Source organism: Drosophila sechellia, chromosome 3R, assembly GCF_004382195.2.
Source record: "Drosophila sechellia strain sech25 chromosome 3R, ASM438219v1, whole genome shotgun sequence".
Taxonomy (NCBI): Eukaryota; Metazoa; Arthropoda; class Insecta; order Diptera; family Drosophilidae; genus Drosophila; species Drosophila sechellia.
The window spans coordinates 20307125-20325526 of record NC_045952.1 but is presented as its reverse complement, the minus strand read 5'-3'; the positions used below and the strand labels follow the sequence as shown (position 1 = coordinate 20325526).

The window sequence follows — 18402 nt, the reverse complement described above, 5'->3', positions numbered from 1 at the left end:
AGCAGGATAACAATACTTTTTTGTTAATCAAATTCGTATTTTTAATTTCATCATTAGGAGCAGTAAATTTTTGAATTATGGCTTCGTCTGGGACGAGTAAGAATCTAAAAGTACGAAAAAGTGCAAGTTGTTATAGCTCTACAATCAAAACAGTCATAAATACTCGTGAAAAACGGTAATAAGTATCAATTAATTTTACGAGGTGCTAAATGTTAAATATTTCAATTTGTATGCTCAAATATTCAGTAATTATTGTACATAAGGCAGCAAACATAAGTAATTGCTCTATTCAGATTTTTATATTTTTATACGATTTATTGCCTATTCTTGAAAGTCCAAAATTGTTAATCATTTTTCAAATTGCTTTTAAAGTTCCAGAAATACCCATTACTAGTCTTTGCGTAAAAAAGTTATAGTCATTTGACGGGTTTTTTATTATCGATGACTTTTGTGTTTTATACTTGCTTATCAATTCCCCACGGAGGCGTTTTAGACAAATCGATTACGACCGTAGGTTCATTTAGTTCATGTTGAAAAGCTCTTGGCTGTTGAATGAATTGACTCGATTGCTTTGTTTTGGAAGAATTAATTTATTCGTAATTAAGCTTGTACTTAAGTGGTACCTAGTTAGACCAAAAGTCTGGTCACCTATACATATCTACTATTCGTAACGCACTGCGCAACACCCTAGTCGCCTCCTTTAGGACTCCTTGAGGACGACTTGACCCATTGGCCGCGCTGAGGGAGGCGGACAAAAGGGCATCACTCCTGCTGGACGCCTGAGGTAGCTCATTGAGCAGCCATTTGTGGATCTGCTGCTCGAACTTGTCCTGGAAATTTTCGGTGATCTTCATCTTTTTGCCCACTAGCGGAGAATTGACCTCGATCAGCGTTTGGTTCGAAATAAGACCCTCCTGCATCATGTGGCTCGCAATCGTCTGGCGTAGCCTCTCAAACTGAAAATAAATATATTTTAACAAAACGATTAGGATATAAAATAGACATTCTATTTACATGTGATCTCTGATGTCTGGGCACAAATCCAGCGAGCTGTTTAAAGTGCTCCATAAAGTTAGGTGCTCGACAGAGCACCTTGTAGTTGCGCTCGATATACTGCCAGATGATGGGACGAGAGGCCAGATTCGATTTGTATATGTAGAGGAGATACATCAAATCTTCGAATTCGGAAAGTACCATATGGGTGGAGTTTTCACCCATCAGACCTTCCAGATAGTATAACAGATGCCGATGACTCTGCGTGCATCGGAGGGCATATATAATGTCATCATAGTACACCGAACCGCGATCTATTTCCTGCATCATATCAATTATCCTTTGGAAGTCCTGATCGCTTAGATACCGCACTCCCATGCATAGCACGGAATCGATTATGGCATGGTAGTCCGATCCATCTTTAAAATAAATTTTATCGATTATATGCTCCTTAGCCAGGCGACGTGTGTATTCCAGGCACTCCGGGAGATCCGCAGAGCAGGCGATTTCTAGAATCCCATGGGACATCCCATCTTCAGCTAAATTTACACCGTGTTCCACGTAAACTCGCCGAAATGTCGGGCCAACCAGGCGGCGCACAAACTCATTGAAGAGGCTCTGGGAGGAGGTGCCATGCAAGTTTCGTGTTAGGCAATCTATCGTATCTTGCAACTGGTTCCAAGTCAGCACATCTTCCTCAAACTCAAGGTACTTTAGCAACTCGAACACCACTTCCACCTGCTCGATTTCATTATGCTCGATCAGGGGACCCAGATCTCGAAAGAGACCAAGTCGATTTATTGGATGGATGACCGAGTGATTCGTCTGCAGCTGTCTGGCAATGGCCATTAGATTATCTGTGTCGTAGCGGACGAGATAGAAGCCGGTGTGCTGCTTATTCACCATTATCCAATCCCTGCCGCTGACTTGGATCTTCAGATCCTCCAGTGATACTGTGTACTGTGGCTCGGGTGGCATAAACATATCCACTTGGGTGTCCTCGAAGTTGGGCGACTGTGTGGTGGCAAAATTGATTGGTATCCACCATAACTCATCCTTCATGTGAACTGATCGCTGGCTAAACGTGATGGTGTTGTTCTCGTAGTTCCGAGAGACCACCAAAATGGGCAACCATTCGCTATGCGTCCACGAGAGCATAATCTCAGTTATTCGGGACGCCCACGGCTGCTGCGAAAAGTACTCATCATCCTGGAGCTCCGATTGCAGGGCATCGAAGAGGTTCAGCTCATTGACCACGCTATAACGACTGGGCGAAAGAGCAGAGCACCTTGACCCATGAATTCCAATTGACCAGTTCGAGAGGTCATTTTGAAAAACTTACTATTTCTCCAGAAAGTGACTGATACCACGCACGAAGAGCTTCTGACGAAAGGCGTGATGAAACATCTTGATCACGCATGCAGCTCGCTTATAGGATATGATGTCGAAAACACCCATGATGTCCTTTTCACCCTCCACGTAATGGGACATTGGATGGACATCAAAGAAGCTGTTGTAGCTGTAGGCACTATCTGCCTCGTGGGTCATAAACATGTCCATCATTTTTTCATTGGGGTAGATCTGAAGGGAAGGGATATTTGTATGAAAAAGGAACGTAACCTATAATAATCATTATTCGTTACTCACCAAATCAGTTATCACATAGCTAAAATAAGTGGCGAATCCCTCATTCATCCAAGTGTATGTCCACCATTCCGGGGACACCAAGTTGCCGAACCACTGGTGTGCGATCTCGTGGTTCTGGGTGATCATGTCCAACTTTCGTTTATATCCATCCGACGAAATGTTTTTAAGCAAATTAAATTCCTTATAGGTAATTAAACCCCAGTTCTCCATGGCTGCTCCGTAGTTTTTCTTGAGCGCCACGTGATCCAATTTTGGCAAAGGATAGGAAACCCCGAAATAATCCTCAAGTGCAGCCACTGTTCGCACAGCATTTTTCAATGCAACTTGACCTTTTTCCTTGGAAGTTGGCGAGGTATATATGCTTTGAGTGATCCCACGATATGTCTCAGATATGCTCCCGAAATCGGAGATGACAAAAGCCACAAGGTATGTTGAAATCGGTGGGGTTGTGTGAAATGAGGTGGTTTTCAAGTCACTTCATATAATTACAAGAGGTTAATATTGAATAAAAAATATAAAAATATATAAACTTACCCGTGAGCTAGTACTTCCTTAACTGGCATATTGGATATGGCGGAATGACTGCTCCCGTGTGTTATCTTAATGCTAAAGTTTGACTTAAAGCCCGGCTCATCGTAGCAGGGAAAGATTAGACGACCATATGTTGGCTCGCATTGCGTGGCGGCTACGTATCTGTAAGATTAATATTGAATTAGGTCAATAGGTCTGCGAGTAAAATGAAATCAAAACATGAATAGAAATTATAGCATACGTCCAAGTACTATTGTACTTGTTGCCAAGAGCAATTAACGTCTGCTGTCTGCATAGAAATGATAATTAAAACCAAATCGCTTCAGTCCAAAATTCCCAATCCCATTTTCGGATCATTGAACGCTTAATAAAAAACCAGTCACAGCCTGCGGCTGCCGGAATGATCAATCACATGGAGAACCTGCTCTCACTTCCACGGAACAATCGCGTCTCGTTATTTTCAACCGAAAGTCATGGGTCATGCGAATATGTTGCCCAATCTGAATCAAAACAAATCGGGGACTTAGGCGCTCTAAAACAAATACTGGCGTATCAAATACTGTTCGTTTATGTTGTCGTTTTATTATCAACCGCGCACTGATAAGATGCGACTCCTTATTGCTGGCACAGTCATTCCCCTTTATAAAGAATCCCCCCATTGACAAACCCATTGCGTACATCGTCACCCAGGTGACGCGTCCGGATCAACCGACTTTGCCATATGTGCGATGAGCATCTACCATATAAATACATATATGTACGTCTGATAGCGATAAAGTCCCAGAGCGTTGTCTACGCCAGCAAAGTAATTAAAAAGCAATACCAAACAAATGAAAATAATAACAAATTAAAAGTGAGAGCGTAAGCAAATCGAAGTCCCCGGCACAAAATGCACGCCGGATCTATCTGCTGGTTATGTAAGATTGGCTCACTTATAATCGGAATAAGCGCGTGCTTACTACTGGGTCTTTCTTTCATTAGAATATATATAGTATTTAAAAAATTTAGAAGCGGATAAGATATCCTAAAGGTTATCGCACTTTATGATAAGCAGTAGCTAGTAGTTCTAAAAAAAGGCGGTAGCGACACAAAAGAAAAGATATTTTCTAAATTTAACAAAGTCAACTTGAGGATTTAGCTTTCTTTTGTTGCTACGAAAGATAAAAGACTTACACGGTGTGATTGTTCTCCTCATCCCGATAATCCATGTAGTAAAGTCCGGCGGGACGCGATGTCATAATAGCCGTGTAGAGAATCTCCAGACGATATTGTTTCCCCTCCTCGAAGGTCTGGTGATTTACAGTCGGGTGAATGATGAGCAAGGCAGCAGTGGGATGCAGTGTATGTGTTAGATCGTCCACGATCACGGATCCTTCGGCCGCCAACCGGTGAACAGTAATCTGAATATCGGTTAAGTTTTTGGCGTGCAGCACTATCTCGTTCGTCGACTGCCGGATGGCTACGTCAATGGTGGCATTTCCGCTGAAGAGCAGTTGTCCCTTGTGAATATCACTGGATATGTGCAGTTGGTAGAATAGCGGATAGGTGGCGTTGGGCAGTCGCAAGGATCGCTCTCTTTCACCCATGGATCCGCTGGCCAGAAGGGCCAGGGTCACCAACACTCCCGCCACTCCCGACGGCGGCGTAATCATGGTGATACGAAAATCGTGGATCGGATCGAAAACTGTATCTGTTCGCGCCCTGGCAACCGCAACTCAACTGAGCGACGGCGACGAGCATACCGGCGGTTATAGCTAAAGCCTCACCATACCCGATTAGATAAGCGGGAAGACTGATCGATCGAAGGGAACCTTGTATAAGAGAATACTCACATATACTCATACTCGTAAGTGGGCAAACAACTCGATTCGCTTGGAGTGAGTCGCGAACACTCGAGGGAGCGGCATTGAGCAGGTCACGGTGCGGTCCTTGGCACACAAACAGCACACACCCCGAATGCGGGCTTTCCACCAAAACGCACTCTTTCGCTACAGCAGGTGGTAGAGGTATATATACCCCAGGGGTATACTAGTACCATCCTTGGAGGACACCCCCAAATCAACCCCTAAGTGTGTTTAGTGCACGATCACCAGTTTTCGGCAGATCTGCAGTATTTTAATAAACTACTTTTGTTTTCAACAAAGCCATTATTATATTGAAATAAAAATGGTTTAGAAATCTTAATTAGTTTTTTATTTTTAGAGAGCGGTTTTAAATATATTGATGATTAAAACCGACATATTTCTGCAACCCCCTAGGGTGTTTAGATAACGATCACCAGTTTCTTGCAGTGCAAAAGTGTTTCATTACATTACTTTCATTTTCAATGCAGCTATTTTTAATAATTGTTAGAAAAATGCACAGAAAAATGTTTAATTTTTTCTGAGAATTGTTCTGTGTGCTACTGATTTAGACCGACCTATTACTCATATCCCAAATGATTTACCCACTATCAAGAGTACCCCTAATATAAACGGAAGACTAAGCACCTTTTATAGTAAATATTGATTTATATTTTCACCTCCGTGCTTACGCATATTTCGAACTGTCATTAGTATTGGACTCATAAAAAATAAACTGGAATGCATATTAGACGGTATCTGGTAGTCACAATACCTCTGTACTATTACTCACTGTTTTCATTGTCTCTTCGTTTCGTTCTCGTAAAATCGAGATCCCTTATATGTGGCGGTCTAAAAGCAGATTGAGTCAGTTGAGGCTTCACTTTGCCAGCGAGAAGATGTCGTCGATTTCTACGATCATTGGATTGTGTCTTTTGTTCTTTATCCTGAGCAATGTGGATGTTAATGGCCAAAAATGTAGTCCAGTCGACGGAGTTGTAAGTTTTGTTTATAGATCCTAGATCCTAGATACCAATTAATGGTATTTTCTAAATTCCAGTGCTATATGCATTCAGATTGCTGCAGCAGAAGATGTTTAACCTACGGCTCACGTTGTGGCTATCCGGCGCACCGTCTTAAAAAAACTTATTTGAGTGCCGATGAATTTCAAAGTATCAAAAGACAATCAGCAAGTTCGTTCAATGATGAGGTGAAAGTTATTGGTCTACCTAGTGAGTCAGAACCATCTAATGTTGTTTTTAAGATTGATTCGCCCGCAAAATGCCACAATGTTGGTGAACCCGTAAGTTTACCTCCTTATCAATTTGAGAAACTTTCACCGCCAATATTGATTCGTATGTACTTGTTTTTCAGTGCTCCCGAGGTGAAGATTGCTGTAATTTACGATGTCACTCATATATGCACAGATGTGTCACCTGAAGTAATTCATAGCAATGAGCCAACGTGACAGACAGCTAATTACCAAAATAATTCAGATTCACTCTCAAATAAATGGGTCACAACAGCTGTTCATTCCGTTCAGTAATTAAAAGAAAAAAGGATTTAACCATGCTGAAAACTTGTATATAGTTTGGTCACAATTTCAAAATAAATAAATAAACCACACTTACTCATTGTTTTGCTTAATCTTAAACTGTCAGTAAGCGGCTTACAATTGATAGCTACATTGCAAAAATTCCCAGTACTGAACTGATAAATGGGTTTATTTCCATAATCCCTAAGGCTATGTTGTGGATCAATTTGATGTCAAGGCTGTTCATATCTTGGGGAATCTGGGTTTTTATAATAAAAAGATGCACTATATATTCTATAGTTAAGGAAGAATAATTATGCTTATGCTTTTTATAGTCAGTTTTTTATCTGCTTATCTATTCAAAGTAATAAATATTTCTTTAACAATAAGAACAGAAGGAGAACATATATGGCAAACACTTTAAATAACCTTAACCTACTTAAGTCCAGAACAAATAATTCAGAGGGCACACCTCAACGGTATTTAAACGCTGATTGCAACATAGGTCATGTTATTCTACCCATATCTCGTTCTATGGTATATCTGCTATGTGTATCGTTTCTGATGCGTTGACATTAAATATTGACATCGGCAATTCCCAATTATCTCGAACGTCTTGACCCAAATGTAACCCGACTTCTTGACTTGGGCAAACAGAGGAGCATGTCCAACAATTCCAATTGATAATTGCGTCTGGGTCGAAGGGGCAATAATTGTGGAGTTTAAAAGCCATGCTCCTGCCAACTTTGATACTTAGTTCACTTTCAGTTAGAAGTCGATTTGAAGTGATGATGTTAGCCATATTGTTGGTCCTCTTAGTGTTTGCTGTAAGTGCATTTCAAGTTAAGAAATACCTTTTTCCATTCCTTTATTTATTTAGTCCCAAATAGAGGCTTTGCCCGCTGGCAAGGACTCATCTGGAAAGGATGCTAAGTTGCCACTGATATCCAAGCCACCGCTGCAGCAGCAGCATAATCCTCTCAACCAGGACGAGGTTACCATGTTCACCAACATGTTTCTCAGCCTGTTCCGCGGAGTAGCCGACTATCGAAACATGGTGGCTGCCGAATCCGTGCAGAGTGTGTGGCTGAGTCCGCCAGTTGTTGACTTTAGCCACCGACTCTTTGCCAGCTAGAAACTTTGTTATTCAATCCGAAACTGTTTTGGCCAAACAAACTGTAATTACATTGCCGATAACGACGTTCTGTTTTTTAATTATTGACGGTGGAATGGTATAAAAGAGTTCTGCAACACCAAGAGAATTAGAAATAGAAAATGAAGCTTAGTGCTGCATTCAATATTGTTATTCCGATGCTTTTGGGCATGGCCATCGCTTTTCCCACTCATCAGATCGTGCAACACATACCCTATGGCATGGATGACTTTTACCCGTTTCTCTCCAGAAATTCCACCGATGTGCTGCCGTTGTCTACAAATCTAACGCAAGTAATAAACAGAACTTTAATAAAATTTACCTATTCCTTGTATAATTAAGTATCTATGCCACTAGATTCAACGACTTGGCTGGGCCGATAAATGCGTGCAGTTTAGAAATAAGTGCACGTTAGCAGAGCATTGTTGCAGCCTAAGATGCCTAAAACGTATTTATCGATGCATTACCTAAGTTGTATTCCAATGATTGTCCCCTAAAAGTATTTTATAATAAAAATATGTTATTTACATTTAAAATCTTTTACTTGATGAGCACTGCTGACTTGGCTAATCAAAATTAAACCGTAGCACGTTCCATATTAATAGCTAAACTGCCAGTTAAAAACGACACTTAACTTTAAACTTTGCCAGCACGAAGATGTTGATTGTCCGACTGGCGTTTTTAATCTCTATTCTGGGCTTTGTGGTTGGGCTCCAGAAACCGGACTCCACTTCCAGTTCCACGACTATCAGGACTATGAGGTCTGGCCGTTATTGTCAGCGAAGTGGAGGATATGTAAGTCCACCAATATTTAATAAGTCATTTAAATTAAATATATTTTATCCATAGTGTCGGATGCATGGGGATTGCTGCTCGCGAATGTGCATTCAAGTGTCAGCAGAGTGTCGTTAGAATAAATTGGCTACCTTATGCTTTGATTTTGATATATTGAAAACGATTTAATAGAGTGGTAATATTAATTTTTGAGTATTCATAAAAATGTAAAGTGTGTATACCTAAATAAAAAGTGTTAGAGCTCTGCCAAGATTTAATGAGCACTTCGTCTGCTTATTCATAACGTCGCCTAGCAATAGTACCCATTTTTCTATTGCCTGCCCTTTGCTGACACCGTTCATACATATGCTAAATACAAATGGCAAAAGCATCAGTTTAATTTTAACTTTGGAAACGTAAAGATGTTGATTGCCCGACTTGGAGTCTTGTTGTGCTCATTGGGCCTTGCAACTGCCATATGTCATCCGAATGGGGAAAGTGTAAGCTCCCAAAATACTAGATACCTATGCCATTTCTTTAATGATGTTTTAACTACCAGTGTAAGTCGCATGCGGATTGCTGCTCGACGATGTGCCTGGCCCAACTGGGTCAGTGTTCACCCAAAAGGGGAGATCAGTGGTAATTACTTGCCGTTTGTCTTGGGCCACTAATCAGAAACTTTTGTTGCATTACCTCATATTGCCAGCTCACACCCTTTCATCTGTTTACACATTCATTCGACTGGCAATAATAATAAAGCAGTGCCGCATCAACCGACAGAGTGAAGTGAAGTGTTTGGCTGCTCACAATCGACTTATGTACGGCTGCTTGTGTTTGCCAGCGTTTACGTTTGCCAGCAAACAATATTTCCGCCCACAAACACAGCGAGACATCTGAGCATTGAGCATTGAGCATAGAGCAGACAATGCGATAAAGCGGCATCAATGCGATTTTTTCTGCTCATAGACATTTGCATTGACACACGATGGCGATGGGTTGTTATAGTATAGGTCCGTATGGTGTGGGATTGATGGTGAATGGTGGAAGCGAGTGTCTCCGAGTGATCCTTTTTCCCCTTTCAGTGCACACAAAGCGCACACAATGAGTTTAGACAGCGATTGTTTGGCTTTCTTGGCGCGTGTTTAGCCGCTTCCTTTGTTGTTGTCACGCCCCGACTTTCCATACACATAAATATATACATATGTACGAGTACTGCAGTTGGATCAACAATGGCCGAAAAGACCCATTAAAATATGGCCAACTGAAGCAGGCGTATATTTTTTATGGCCGTCCCCCCAAGAGTATGCCACATAAAACTGCAGTATAGGTGACCCTTTTCACGCGATCTTAAACGACCATTAACCGCAATCTGCCGATTTTATGTGTTGTTTTGTCCCCGTCAAAAATTGATTATTTTTTCGCAAATTTATTGTATAGTTTGTTTGGCGCACGTGCCAAAGCAGCCAGGATCTACATGGAAATCGCATTCATAGTTGAGTGTTTCTGGCTGCATCGAATATTTATACAAGGAATTTCTTCGGCTTTTTCCAATTTTGCATTTGAAATTCCTTGTTTCCCAAGATGAGGTTATTATTTGGCACTTACTGGCGCTGCCGTTTGCTGTTTTTCTTACCCATCCAAAAAGGAAGACATCAAGAACTGCGGAACCGGAAGATATTCGGGGCATGCAGCCCCCCAAAGTGGGGTCGATTCCACCAGCACCCCTTCTCCAGCGATAAGAGATGCCAGCTTGATGAAGTTTTTGGCGGCAATTCCTGGCAGGAAATCACTTTCGGTCCCGCAAAAAGAACCGATGTAAGATGAAAATCGATTGCTTTTGGCCATCAGCGAATTCCATATGCAGATTCATTGGCCTAAAAGTATGCAGCTCCCAAGAAAAGCAGCCAATTCATCACACACTTTTCATTTCCAGCGTCGAGCGTCTTTAAGGCCAACTTTCCTTTAACTGCTTATTCCATTGGATTGTGTAATGTATGCAGCTGTGTTAAACTTTTACATTGCACGTGTCGGCAGACACTTAAATGTCGAATGAATAATTCTGCCTGCCACCATCAGTCGGCAAAGTTTTATTGCTCTTGGCACACGAGCGACTGGCAGGCACTGAGTGCTAAGAAAAACACAGAGCAGGTGCCGCAGGATTGCCAAATAACTTAAAGCAATTCGCATTCTGCCAGCTGCTTAATTGGAGTTCACAGCAAACTAAATGATGCCCAAATCCGTCTTACCGGAAGTTTCTTGCGTGGAGTGCATTGCACTGATTCGCCATGAAGACCGATACGTGGCGTATACGTGATGCGGACAATGGCCAACTGACTGACTAAGCAGAAAGACCGACTTATCAGTAACGACCTTTCTGCGGGCTTTCAAACATAAATACCTACTCGCTGGGAGTGGAGGGTTTATCAAAACGAAATATAAAATATTCAAAAAGTTTGGATTTCAAGTACGTGGCTAAATACCCTTAATGTACATAAATATATTAGACCACGACCTGTAAGATTTATATATGCTTTATAAAATCAGTACAATGAACATTTTCTTATTATTAGAAAGTACACAAAATAGTAATTAATAAGAAATGAACTTATGGTGTCAACGTCTCATTTCCAAACGACAGCATCCAGTGGCTTGACTTCTCCCCATTAGGGAAGTATTTACAGCTTGAAAAGGATTTCTTTTTTGTAGGCATCACATATGTTTATATTTGCATTTGTGGCTGAGGCACAAAAAACAGGGATTTCCAACGCGATGGTGTGTGTTTTGCGAGTCTGACCGGGGCCATGAAATTGATTTTAAATGCGGAGCTGACTGAAGAGCGAGAGACAGGATGGGCACGGTATACAGTGTGTCAAAGGACAGGGCAAACAGTCGGCAGCGATGATGATGATGATACCCCCGCCGTTCAGCCACCAATGTCGTTGTCCTCGGATGAAACCGCACGTATGACAAGTCGTTAGTGCCGACTTAACTGGCAAAAGGAAAAGCCACATGAGCAGCAGAAGCCGCAGTAGCAGCAGCAAATCAAAGCGAGTGTCCATCAACATTATGAGACTCTCGCCAGAATCCGCAGACTGGGCGGGAAAATGGAAAAGTGGAAAAGCGGAGAAGTGTCAACGCTTGTCAGGACGGCCATGACCAAACGGAGTCTGTTTGTGAGCAGCGGGCAAAACTCATTATATTTCTGCATGCCGTTCTCCTTTGCTCGTTCATTTTGTATATCATATTTTTTATTTTTTCCAATTGAAAGCGCCGGCCCTTTAATGTTTGTTTCAGTTTCAGTTGCTGCTACTCTTTTAATCGCAAACACGCATACTTATATAATGCAAAAAGAACTGTATGAGCAGAGTGTGCCACTGTCAGGCGAACGCTTTGATGTGTCAAGCGTTCGATATGAAGGCGGAGAGCGAAACCCGTAAACTCGGCACGAAATTAATAACACAGGATGCGAAATTTGCATTCAAAGGCGGTCCACTGACAATGTTATCGGAGTATCGTGGACCTGACCCCCCCGGTTTTAAGGCGACCTTTGGACGACTTTGGAGACGGAGTGCGAGCACCCGCACCCCCCCACCGGCAAAATTTGCATTTATCGACAGGAGGTGAGCGGCGGTAAAGTCTCATTAAAATGTAATTGCCCATTAAAAGAGCGACCAGGCTGCTTGACTCCCTGATTTGTCCACTTTGCTGTTTTCGAGTATCGGATTTTTGTTTCAGTATCCGGCCCATCATTGCTGCGAGTTGTTGCCACGTTAATTGAATCGGCGAAATGACAAGCAAAACGATTCCTTTTGTATACCCACGGGCAGCTGGCGTTGTCCACTTGGGCACTCGTTACGCATACGCTCCGTGTGCCACACAAAACATGCCCCGTGGCAGTGACCGCACATCGAAACAAAGCAGCCACTCAACGGGCACATGGAGAAAAATATCCCCGGAAATGGACATTAATGCATATTTATTTCGGAAACAAATAAAATCTCCTACAAAGATGTTGAATATAATGTTAATAGGAAATCAAGTCCAATTGGTAAATCGATTGTTTTACATAGACTAATTTAATGCACTACAACACAAACTAATTAAACACATTTTGAAAGTACAATTAGTTCTCGGTGCACTTTCACACTTGATGCTGTTTGACATGCCCACTTTCTGTCCATTCAAATTGTTATCGTCAGCAGTTTCATTATCATCGAGAAGTTTGCTCTTCGATGTCAACGTTCCTTTTTTTTTTTTTTGGTTTTTATTTTAGTTTTGTGTTTTTGCCTTCTGGGAGTCGGTAAGGCGTGACCCCACAAGCAAAACAAAAAATGCCAAACACAAGTTTCCTTTTTAGTAGTAGTAGTTTCATTCTCTCGTTTCCATTTCACTTCGATGGTCTGATTCGATGTCTACCGGCTTGACAGTTTGTTTGGCCCACTTTCGGTTGCTAATTGTCCGGAGAATGACAACTGAAAGTGGCAAAAAAAAGTTTTATGGAAGAATTGATATCCCAAACTAGTAAGAACTACAAGTACTCAACCAAAAGTTTCTTTAAGGTGCAGTTAAGCACAGTTTCAACAATTAGCTCGAAAACTTACCTCTCTTCAGATGCTAACTCTTGACACTGACTGTATTGACACTGGAAATATAAATATTTAAACCTAATTACATACGCAGAGCGCCTAAATCATTTTTCTATGTTGTTCGAGGAGATGCCACAAACGGCGGCAACAGCGGAACTCAATATGGTGTAAAAGGATTTCCTTGTACAAAACATAAGCCTAGCCATTCGCATTCACAAAGTGCCACAAAGGCCAAGTTAAGTCCGTTAGAGAACCATTGCGCATACGCAATGTGGGCATTCGGAGTGCGGGCTGCTGACTTTTTAATGAAATTATCTGTTACACATTGGCCCAGAAAACCCATTCTGTTTTTACTTATTAATTCAATTTTTCCCAGCAGCAACTCAATTTTGGGTACCACTTTTGCGGCTTCAGTTTCCGTAGACAAAGTTAGCTAAAAAAGTTATCCGTTTCCCGAAAAGCTCTTACATCCTATCTATGCGATTTAGCCGTGCTGCTATGTCGGCGATTTGTTCGCAATCCGCTGCCAGCACTTATCGCAGATGCAGTTGCAACTCCGGGTTGCCACGCAACGGCAGCCAATAAACTACAAATCCCGGACAGAAAAGCAACTCAGCCGAGGTTCTGACCGCGTGTGTGCTTTTGGCTGGCTGCCAGTTCTAATTACCCTTCCGAGTTGTCTGATTTCCAAGTGATTTTTTAATTAACTAAGCTGCAACCGCTGCCAAAGGTGTGCAAACACACGGAGCGAGGACACAGCTCGATTTCACCCGCAAATTGAGAGTGACATTTGCCTAAACCTAATCCCAGTCAGGCAGGGCTTTCGACATGGTTAAGAAATGGATGTTGCAAGTCCCTTAAGGGGTCACACTTTCCATTACTCTGAATTACGGAGCTCTTTTTAAACAATCATACGAATACTAGCATATGTATGCAACTATTAAGATAGCAACCAATCAAAATAACCAACAATTTCTAATATACCATTTTGACCATATTTCTGACGGATATTTTTTGGGCCCCAACTAGAGTTCACTAAACATCCCACTATCATTTGAATGCAACCACAACCGCACTGAACGCTATGAAAATGCAAATTGCTTGCACTCACGTGCGGAATTCGAAATGATGCGAAACATTTGAGGGGAAATGATTTTAGGCCCGTTGCTGCTCTGCGGTTGGCCATTTTCGAAGTGATTATCATAATCAACCATAAATGATCAAGTAATTCAATTCATGTGGGTATTGGTATTGGGTCAGTGCCAGCCCCATTGCAAATTTAATTCTATTTCATTTTTCCGCTTTCCAAAGCGACATCATTAATCACGCTGCGAACAGACGTTCATTCATTGTTGGCCAGAGATAACTGTCAAAAACTTTAATTATATTTTCAGCATGACAAGGACAAGGACGACGACGAGTAGGATGTGCCTGCCTTAGGCAGACATGTTGGCCAACAGCAAATTACGAGTACGTGCCGCAGGCGCCAATGAGAAGGAATAAAAAACTGGGCATCCCAGAGGCGAAAACTGGAAATCCAATACATGTACATATTTGCTCTGATTTGGCTTGGCTTTTCTTCGGCTGCCTGGTCAGCTGAAATATTATACTCGGATCCTGCATTGACAGGCCCAACCAGTTGCTGCACTTCAATAAAATCAAATTGCCATTCAATTTGGACTGTCAGTGGCGACCACCTATGCTCATGGGCGAGTGCCCATTGTTATTTTTATTTCAGCAAATTGAAAGCACTCCGCTTAATCCCGACACCTCGAAAGGCAGCTGGAAAACCAATCACCACTGAACATCAATTAAAAAAAATAATAAAAAGAATTGGTTGTGAAAATAAAAAGCGTACCGAGAGCTTACAATCTACCGGGACTTACTTCAGGCAATCGCTTTCCTCTCGAAGGGAAAACGTTCCTGTAGCTCCTAACTGCCTTAAAGTGATCCAATTTGCAGGAATTTATGTTTGCACGGTGAAGTATTGTGTAGAGAACTTCTCCTTACTCAGAAGAGTACATACCCCGTCCGTATCCTGAAAAAAAAGATAAGTGTGATTAAAGTGGCTAGTGATACTGGTCGAAAATACCTATACAAAGATTCTCCTTAATCATTTCACCATTTTGTTATTGATCTTTTACTCCGCGGTGCATTATAACATATATGTATATATACCGTAGTGCTAAGTGAGTACCACTTCTGGGAACATATCAATAAAAATCAATTTAATCGAGATTAAGTCTGCACGAGGGAGCCAAGCTGGCATTGATTGCATTTTAAGTTGCCGGGCGTGTTTATCGCGGAAATCGCGTTCGGCTAACGAGCCTAACGAAGTTTTCAATGTAATTCAATTGCAGAGGGAAACAATGGCGATGCCATCATCGCCATAATTGGCCCGTCAATCTCGTGAGCTTCATTAGCCGTTACGGCTTAATGCGCACCAACCGGGCGTATGCGTAATTTTTGACACTGCCGCTGGAAGAGGCGGCAAACAGGGCAATTCAATTAGCAGAGTGAACTACAAACGATGGCCAAAATTCGAGCAGGCAGACAGGCAAGACATGTCCCTATGGTCGATGCTCCAATGTCCGATTCTCGATGCTCAATGGTCAGGTTCATGGTCAAAGAAATCAGGTGAGATGAGATGAGGTGTGTTAGGCAGAAGCAGCTGGCACGTTGATTGAATTGCCAAGTTTGTTCGATGCGCGACAAATTCAATTCGTTGGCACTAACACACACACACACTGCCATTGGCAGGATCTAGCAACAGGCTGCAGGCATTTGGGAGGTCCTTCCATTCGGCTTTCACGGGGGCATAGGATGTTGCATCAGGCAGGTGCGAGTGTGCCGGTTAATTGCTTTGGAAATTGCATGTGACGAAACATATGGTTTATGTAAGAAGGATGTGGCCGTGACACGACGCTATCTGCCTGGCTAATTGGATTATGGATAAGCCAATTTGAGCATGGGCTCGACCCTGCCACAGCATCGAATCCAAAAGTACATCATACAAATTTAGAATTTTCAGCAGAGCCATAGGTATTTCTAGGACATTTTCGAAAATTGTATAACTAAAGTAGTTGTAGAACAGATACTTAATAACAAATATATTGAAAAAAGCTTGCTGCAAATTATTTGATATTTAATTATTTCGTTATCTGCAATTATAATTAAATTTTTAAATCAAATAAACGCACATTTGCAATAACCCAATTAGTAGCTAATATCAAATGTCTGGGCATGCGAATCAGAGAAACATTTATTGAATTAATTACGATCCTAACGTATAATTATAAATGCATCTCAATTTCATGAAATTCTCAGAAGCAGCCGGCTACATTCAAACAAATATTATTTATCCAATATTGATTCTGAGCAAAGAACCTTTGGCATTTTATAAACAATAGTCGTTTGAACTCCCAAATACTTGCCTTTGGGTATGCAACCCAAAATAATTGATTGGACATTTAATTTAAATCGAATTCATAAATCTGTGAAAGAAAAATATAACCTAATTCCTCGACATATATTGTAAGATTTTAATCCAGCTTCCGGGAGATTCAAGTAAAAATGTCTATTCCTGGCCAGACCATATATCATCTGGCCAACTTTCATTCATTCAGTGTTCAGCAGTGGACCAACGGCAATAGCCCTATGTTTGTTTATGCCTCGTTAAACTTTTCAGCCACACGCATAAAACATAAAGCGCTTTGCTAGGGCAGATCAATGCCTTATGTGCATAGCCGGGGAGGTTGATGGTGTTAGGGGTGGGTATGGGTGGTTGTGGGTGGTCATAGGTGGTTATGGTGGATGGGCTTACTCTGAAATTGAATTATGGAACACACACAGCACAGCATGTACGTATAGAGGCGACATATCGAGCGAGACGCCATGAAATACAATATCTGACTCTGAAGTCAGAAGAACTGCATGGCGCGATTTCGATGGCTTCGTCGTTTTAGACTGCTAACGGTGGCATTGCTATCGGTTCTCTCGAGCTACCAGCTCCCTCCCTCCCCCCGTGGAATCAAGCTCACCACCCCTCATCATCCCCTTCTATATTCATCCATCGAATGCAAAACGGCAGCCTCACAAGCCGGGACCAGCCACATTGTTCGACTCTTTCATTTTCAGCTTCACATTTCTCTATCTGCCTACCCAACCTACCACACCGCCCACCGGTGCTGCCACGCCCCCTCGAGCCACCTTCGCCCCTATCTGGGTTTGTTGTTATTGTAAATTATGGCCGCAGCCGCAGAAAAATAACAGCAAATAAAAAAGAAGCGGAGACTAGGGAAATACGAAGGGATGTGCCTAAACAGAGAAAAATATCAAGAGTGGAGCTTCTCTATAAACTACTTTATGGTTATACTTAATAGTTAATTAGTTATTCGCTTGTAAAAATATGTAAGTCTTAACATGAGATTGAAAACCTTTTAGAAAATTGTGACAACAATAACTTGATTTTGGTTGGCTTCAACATTAAAATTTAAAACTATCTTTGCAAACTTTATATTGACCTTTAAACAGGTTTAGCATTCTAGATCTTCATTATAGTGGTAGCTTCAGCGTGTTTCTAATCCCATCTTAATATTTTCTCAGTGTATAATAGAGATGAAAATGGCGGTCGAACGCGAGGGGAAATGGGACCAACAACCTGTGTAGGAATCCTGGGCCTGGCATCCATCGGTTTATTGTTTCTGTTTCATTCCATTTTATTGTCGTATGTCATACAATGGCGTAACATTTACATTTCCCATTAAACTTTCCGCTATCAGTTGCCGCTGATGCTATTTTTGTTGCCACGCTGGTAATGCTGAATGTTGTGCAATAAATTTAAACAAAAATATAAATGTCTGCCCCAAGAAATTGCGAAAGTTCCTGCTGCATATTTCCGCTCACCAAGCCGGTGAAAAGTAAGCAATTCGCTAAAAAAAAAGCGAGAAACATAAGGTCTAAGCACTCGAAACAATATTTTTGTCGCTTGACAAAGGGCCTGAGAAATGGAATATTGATTCAAATGCCAGAAGCACAGGTGAGAATGAAAGGGGGGTTGGGTAGTGGTATTTCTGAGATGCAACAATTTGTCATTGAAATGCAAGCGCAGCGAAAAACTAACCGAAAAATAGTTAAACAGCTGCCGACGACACAGGAAGAAAAATAAGGACGAAGGACGAAGTACGAAGTGCGATGGCTAAAAACCCGAAGCTGGCAAGCCGAAGTGCGAATATCGTATGCGGGATTCGCACGACCAACAGTTGCTCCGCCTTGGCCGCGTGTCTGTGGGGTTCCTGGCCATGTTGCTCCTGCTTTTGGCCTCCATAATAGACACCGTCAGCC

The 18402-nt window shown here is 41.8% G+C and overlaps 5 protein-coding genes across 5 annotated transcripts; 4 read left to right on the top strand and 1 right to left on the bottom strand.

The window, feature by feature from the left end:
• Positions 1–566: 566 nt before the first annotated feature.
• LOC6607325 (endoplasmic reticulum aminopeptidase 1) lies at positions 567–4880 on the bottom strand. Its single transcript, XM_002032062.2, has 6 exons — positions 4345–4880; positions 3175–3333; positions 2641–3115; positions 2336–2574; positions 1015–2260; positions 567–956 (listed from the first exon to the last, which is right to left on the bottom strand). The coding sequence occupies exons 1-6, from the start codon at positions 4821–4823 to the stop codon at positions 645–647; spliced, it is 2910 nt and encodes a 969-aa protein (XP_002032098.1). The 5' UTR covers positions 4824–4880; the 3' UTR covers positions 567–644.
• Positions 4881–5867: 987 nt separating this feature from the next.
• On the top strand, positions 5868–6638 carry LOC6607324. Its single transcript, XM_032721427.1, has 3 exons — positions 5868–6010; positions 6073–6315; positions 6387–6638. The coding sequence occupies exons 1-3, from the start codon at positions 5912–5914 to the stop codon at positions 6450–6452; spliced, it is 408 nt and encodes a 135-aa protein (XP_032577318.1). The 5' UTR covers positions 5868–5911; the 3' UTR covers positions 6453–6638.
• Positions 6639–7821: 1183 nt separating this feature from the next.
• LOC116801753 lies at positions 7822–8222 on the top strand. Its single transcript, XM_032723045.1, has 2 exons — positions 7822–7992; positions 8057–8222. The coding sequence occupies exons 1-2, from the start codon at positions 7822–7824 to the stop codon at positions 8168–8170; spliced, it is 285 nt and encodes a 94-aa protein (XP_032578936.1). The 3' UTR covers positions 8171–8222.
• Positions 8223–8338: 116 nt separating this feature from the next.
• Positions 8339–8751, top strand: LOC116801733. Its single transcript, XM_032722944.1, has 2 exons — positions 8339–8494; positions 8549–8751. The coding sequence occupies exons 1-2, from the start codon at positions 8357–8359 to the stop codon at positions 8609–8611; spliced, it is 201 nt and encodes a 66-aa protein (XP_032578835.1). The 5' UTR covers positions 8339–8356; the 3' UTR covers positions 8612–8751.
• A 96-nt stretch (positions 8752–8847) lies between these two features.
• On the top strand, positions 8848–9286 carry LOC116801637. Its single transcript, XM_032722470.1, has 2 exons — positions 8848–8973; positions 9033–9286. The coding sequence occupies exons 1-2, from the start codon at positions 8896–8898 to the stop codon at positions 9114–9116; spliced, it is 162 nt and encodes a 53-aa protein (XP_032578361.1). The 5' UTR covers positions 8848–8895; the 3' UTR covers positions 9117–9286.
• The last annotated feature ends 9116 nt before the right edge of the window (positions 9287–18402 follow it).

Bases quoted from the DNA above. Each gene is read 5' to 3' on its own strand.
- LOC6607325 (XM_002032062.2), bottom strand. From the start codon at position 4,823: ATGATTACGCCGCCGTCGGGAGTGGCGGGAGTGTTGGTGACCCTGGCC. The intron at 3,334-4,344 runs GTAAGTCTTTTA...TTAATCTTACAG, and splicing joins GAGGAGAACAATCACACCGT to ATACGTAGCCGCCACGCAAT. The intron at 2,575-2,640 runs GTGAGTAACGAA...CCTTCCCTTCAG, and splicing joins GCTATGTGATAACTGATTTG to ATCTACCCCAATGAAAAAAT.
- LOC6607324 (XM_032721427.1), top strand. From the start codon at position 5,912: ATGTCGTCGATTTCTACGATCATTGGATTGTGTCTTTTGTTCTTTATC. The intron at 6,011-6,072 runs GTAAGTTTTGTT...TCTAAATTCCAG, and splicing joins GTAGTCCAGTCGACGGAGTT to TGCTATATGCATTCAGATTG. The intron at 6,316-6,386 runs GTAAGTTTACCT...CTTGTTTTTCAG, and splicing joins GCCACAATGTTGGTGAACCC to TGCTCCCGAGGTGAAGATTG.
- LOC116801753 (XM_032723045.1), top strand. From the start codon at position 7,822: ATGAAGCTTAGTGCTGCATTCAATATTGTTATTCCGATGCTTTTGGGC. The intron at 7,993-8,056 runs GTAATAAACAGA...CTATGCCACTAG, and splicing joins TGTCTACAAATCTAACGCAA to ATTCAACGACTTGGCTGGGC.
- LOC116801733 (XM_032722944.1), top strand. From the start codon at position 8,357: ATGTTGATTGTCCGACTGGCGTTTTTAATCTCTATTCTGGGCTTTGTG. The intron at 8,495-8,548 runs GTAAGTCCACCA...TTTTATCCATAG, and splicing joins GTCAGCGAAGTGGAGGATAT to TGTCGGATGCATGGGGATTG.
- LOC116801637 (XM_032722470.1), top strand. From the start codon at position 8,896: ATGTTGATTGCCCGACTTGGAGTCTTGTTGTGCTCATTGGGCCTTGCA. The intron at 8,974-9,032 runs GTAAGCTCCCAA...TTTAACTACCAG, and splicing joins GTCATCCGAATGGGGAAAGT to TGTAAGTCGCATGCGGATTG.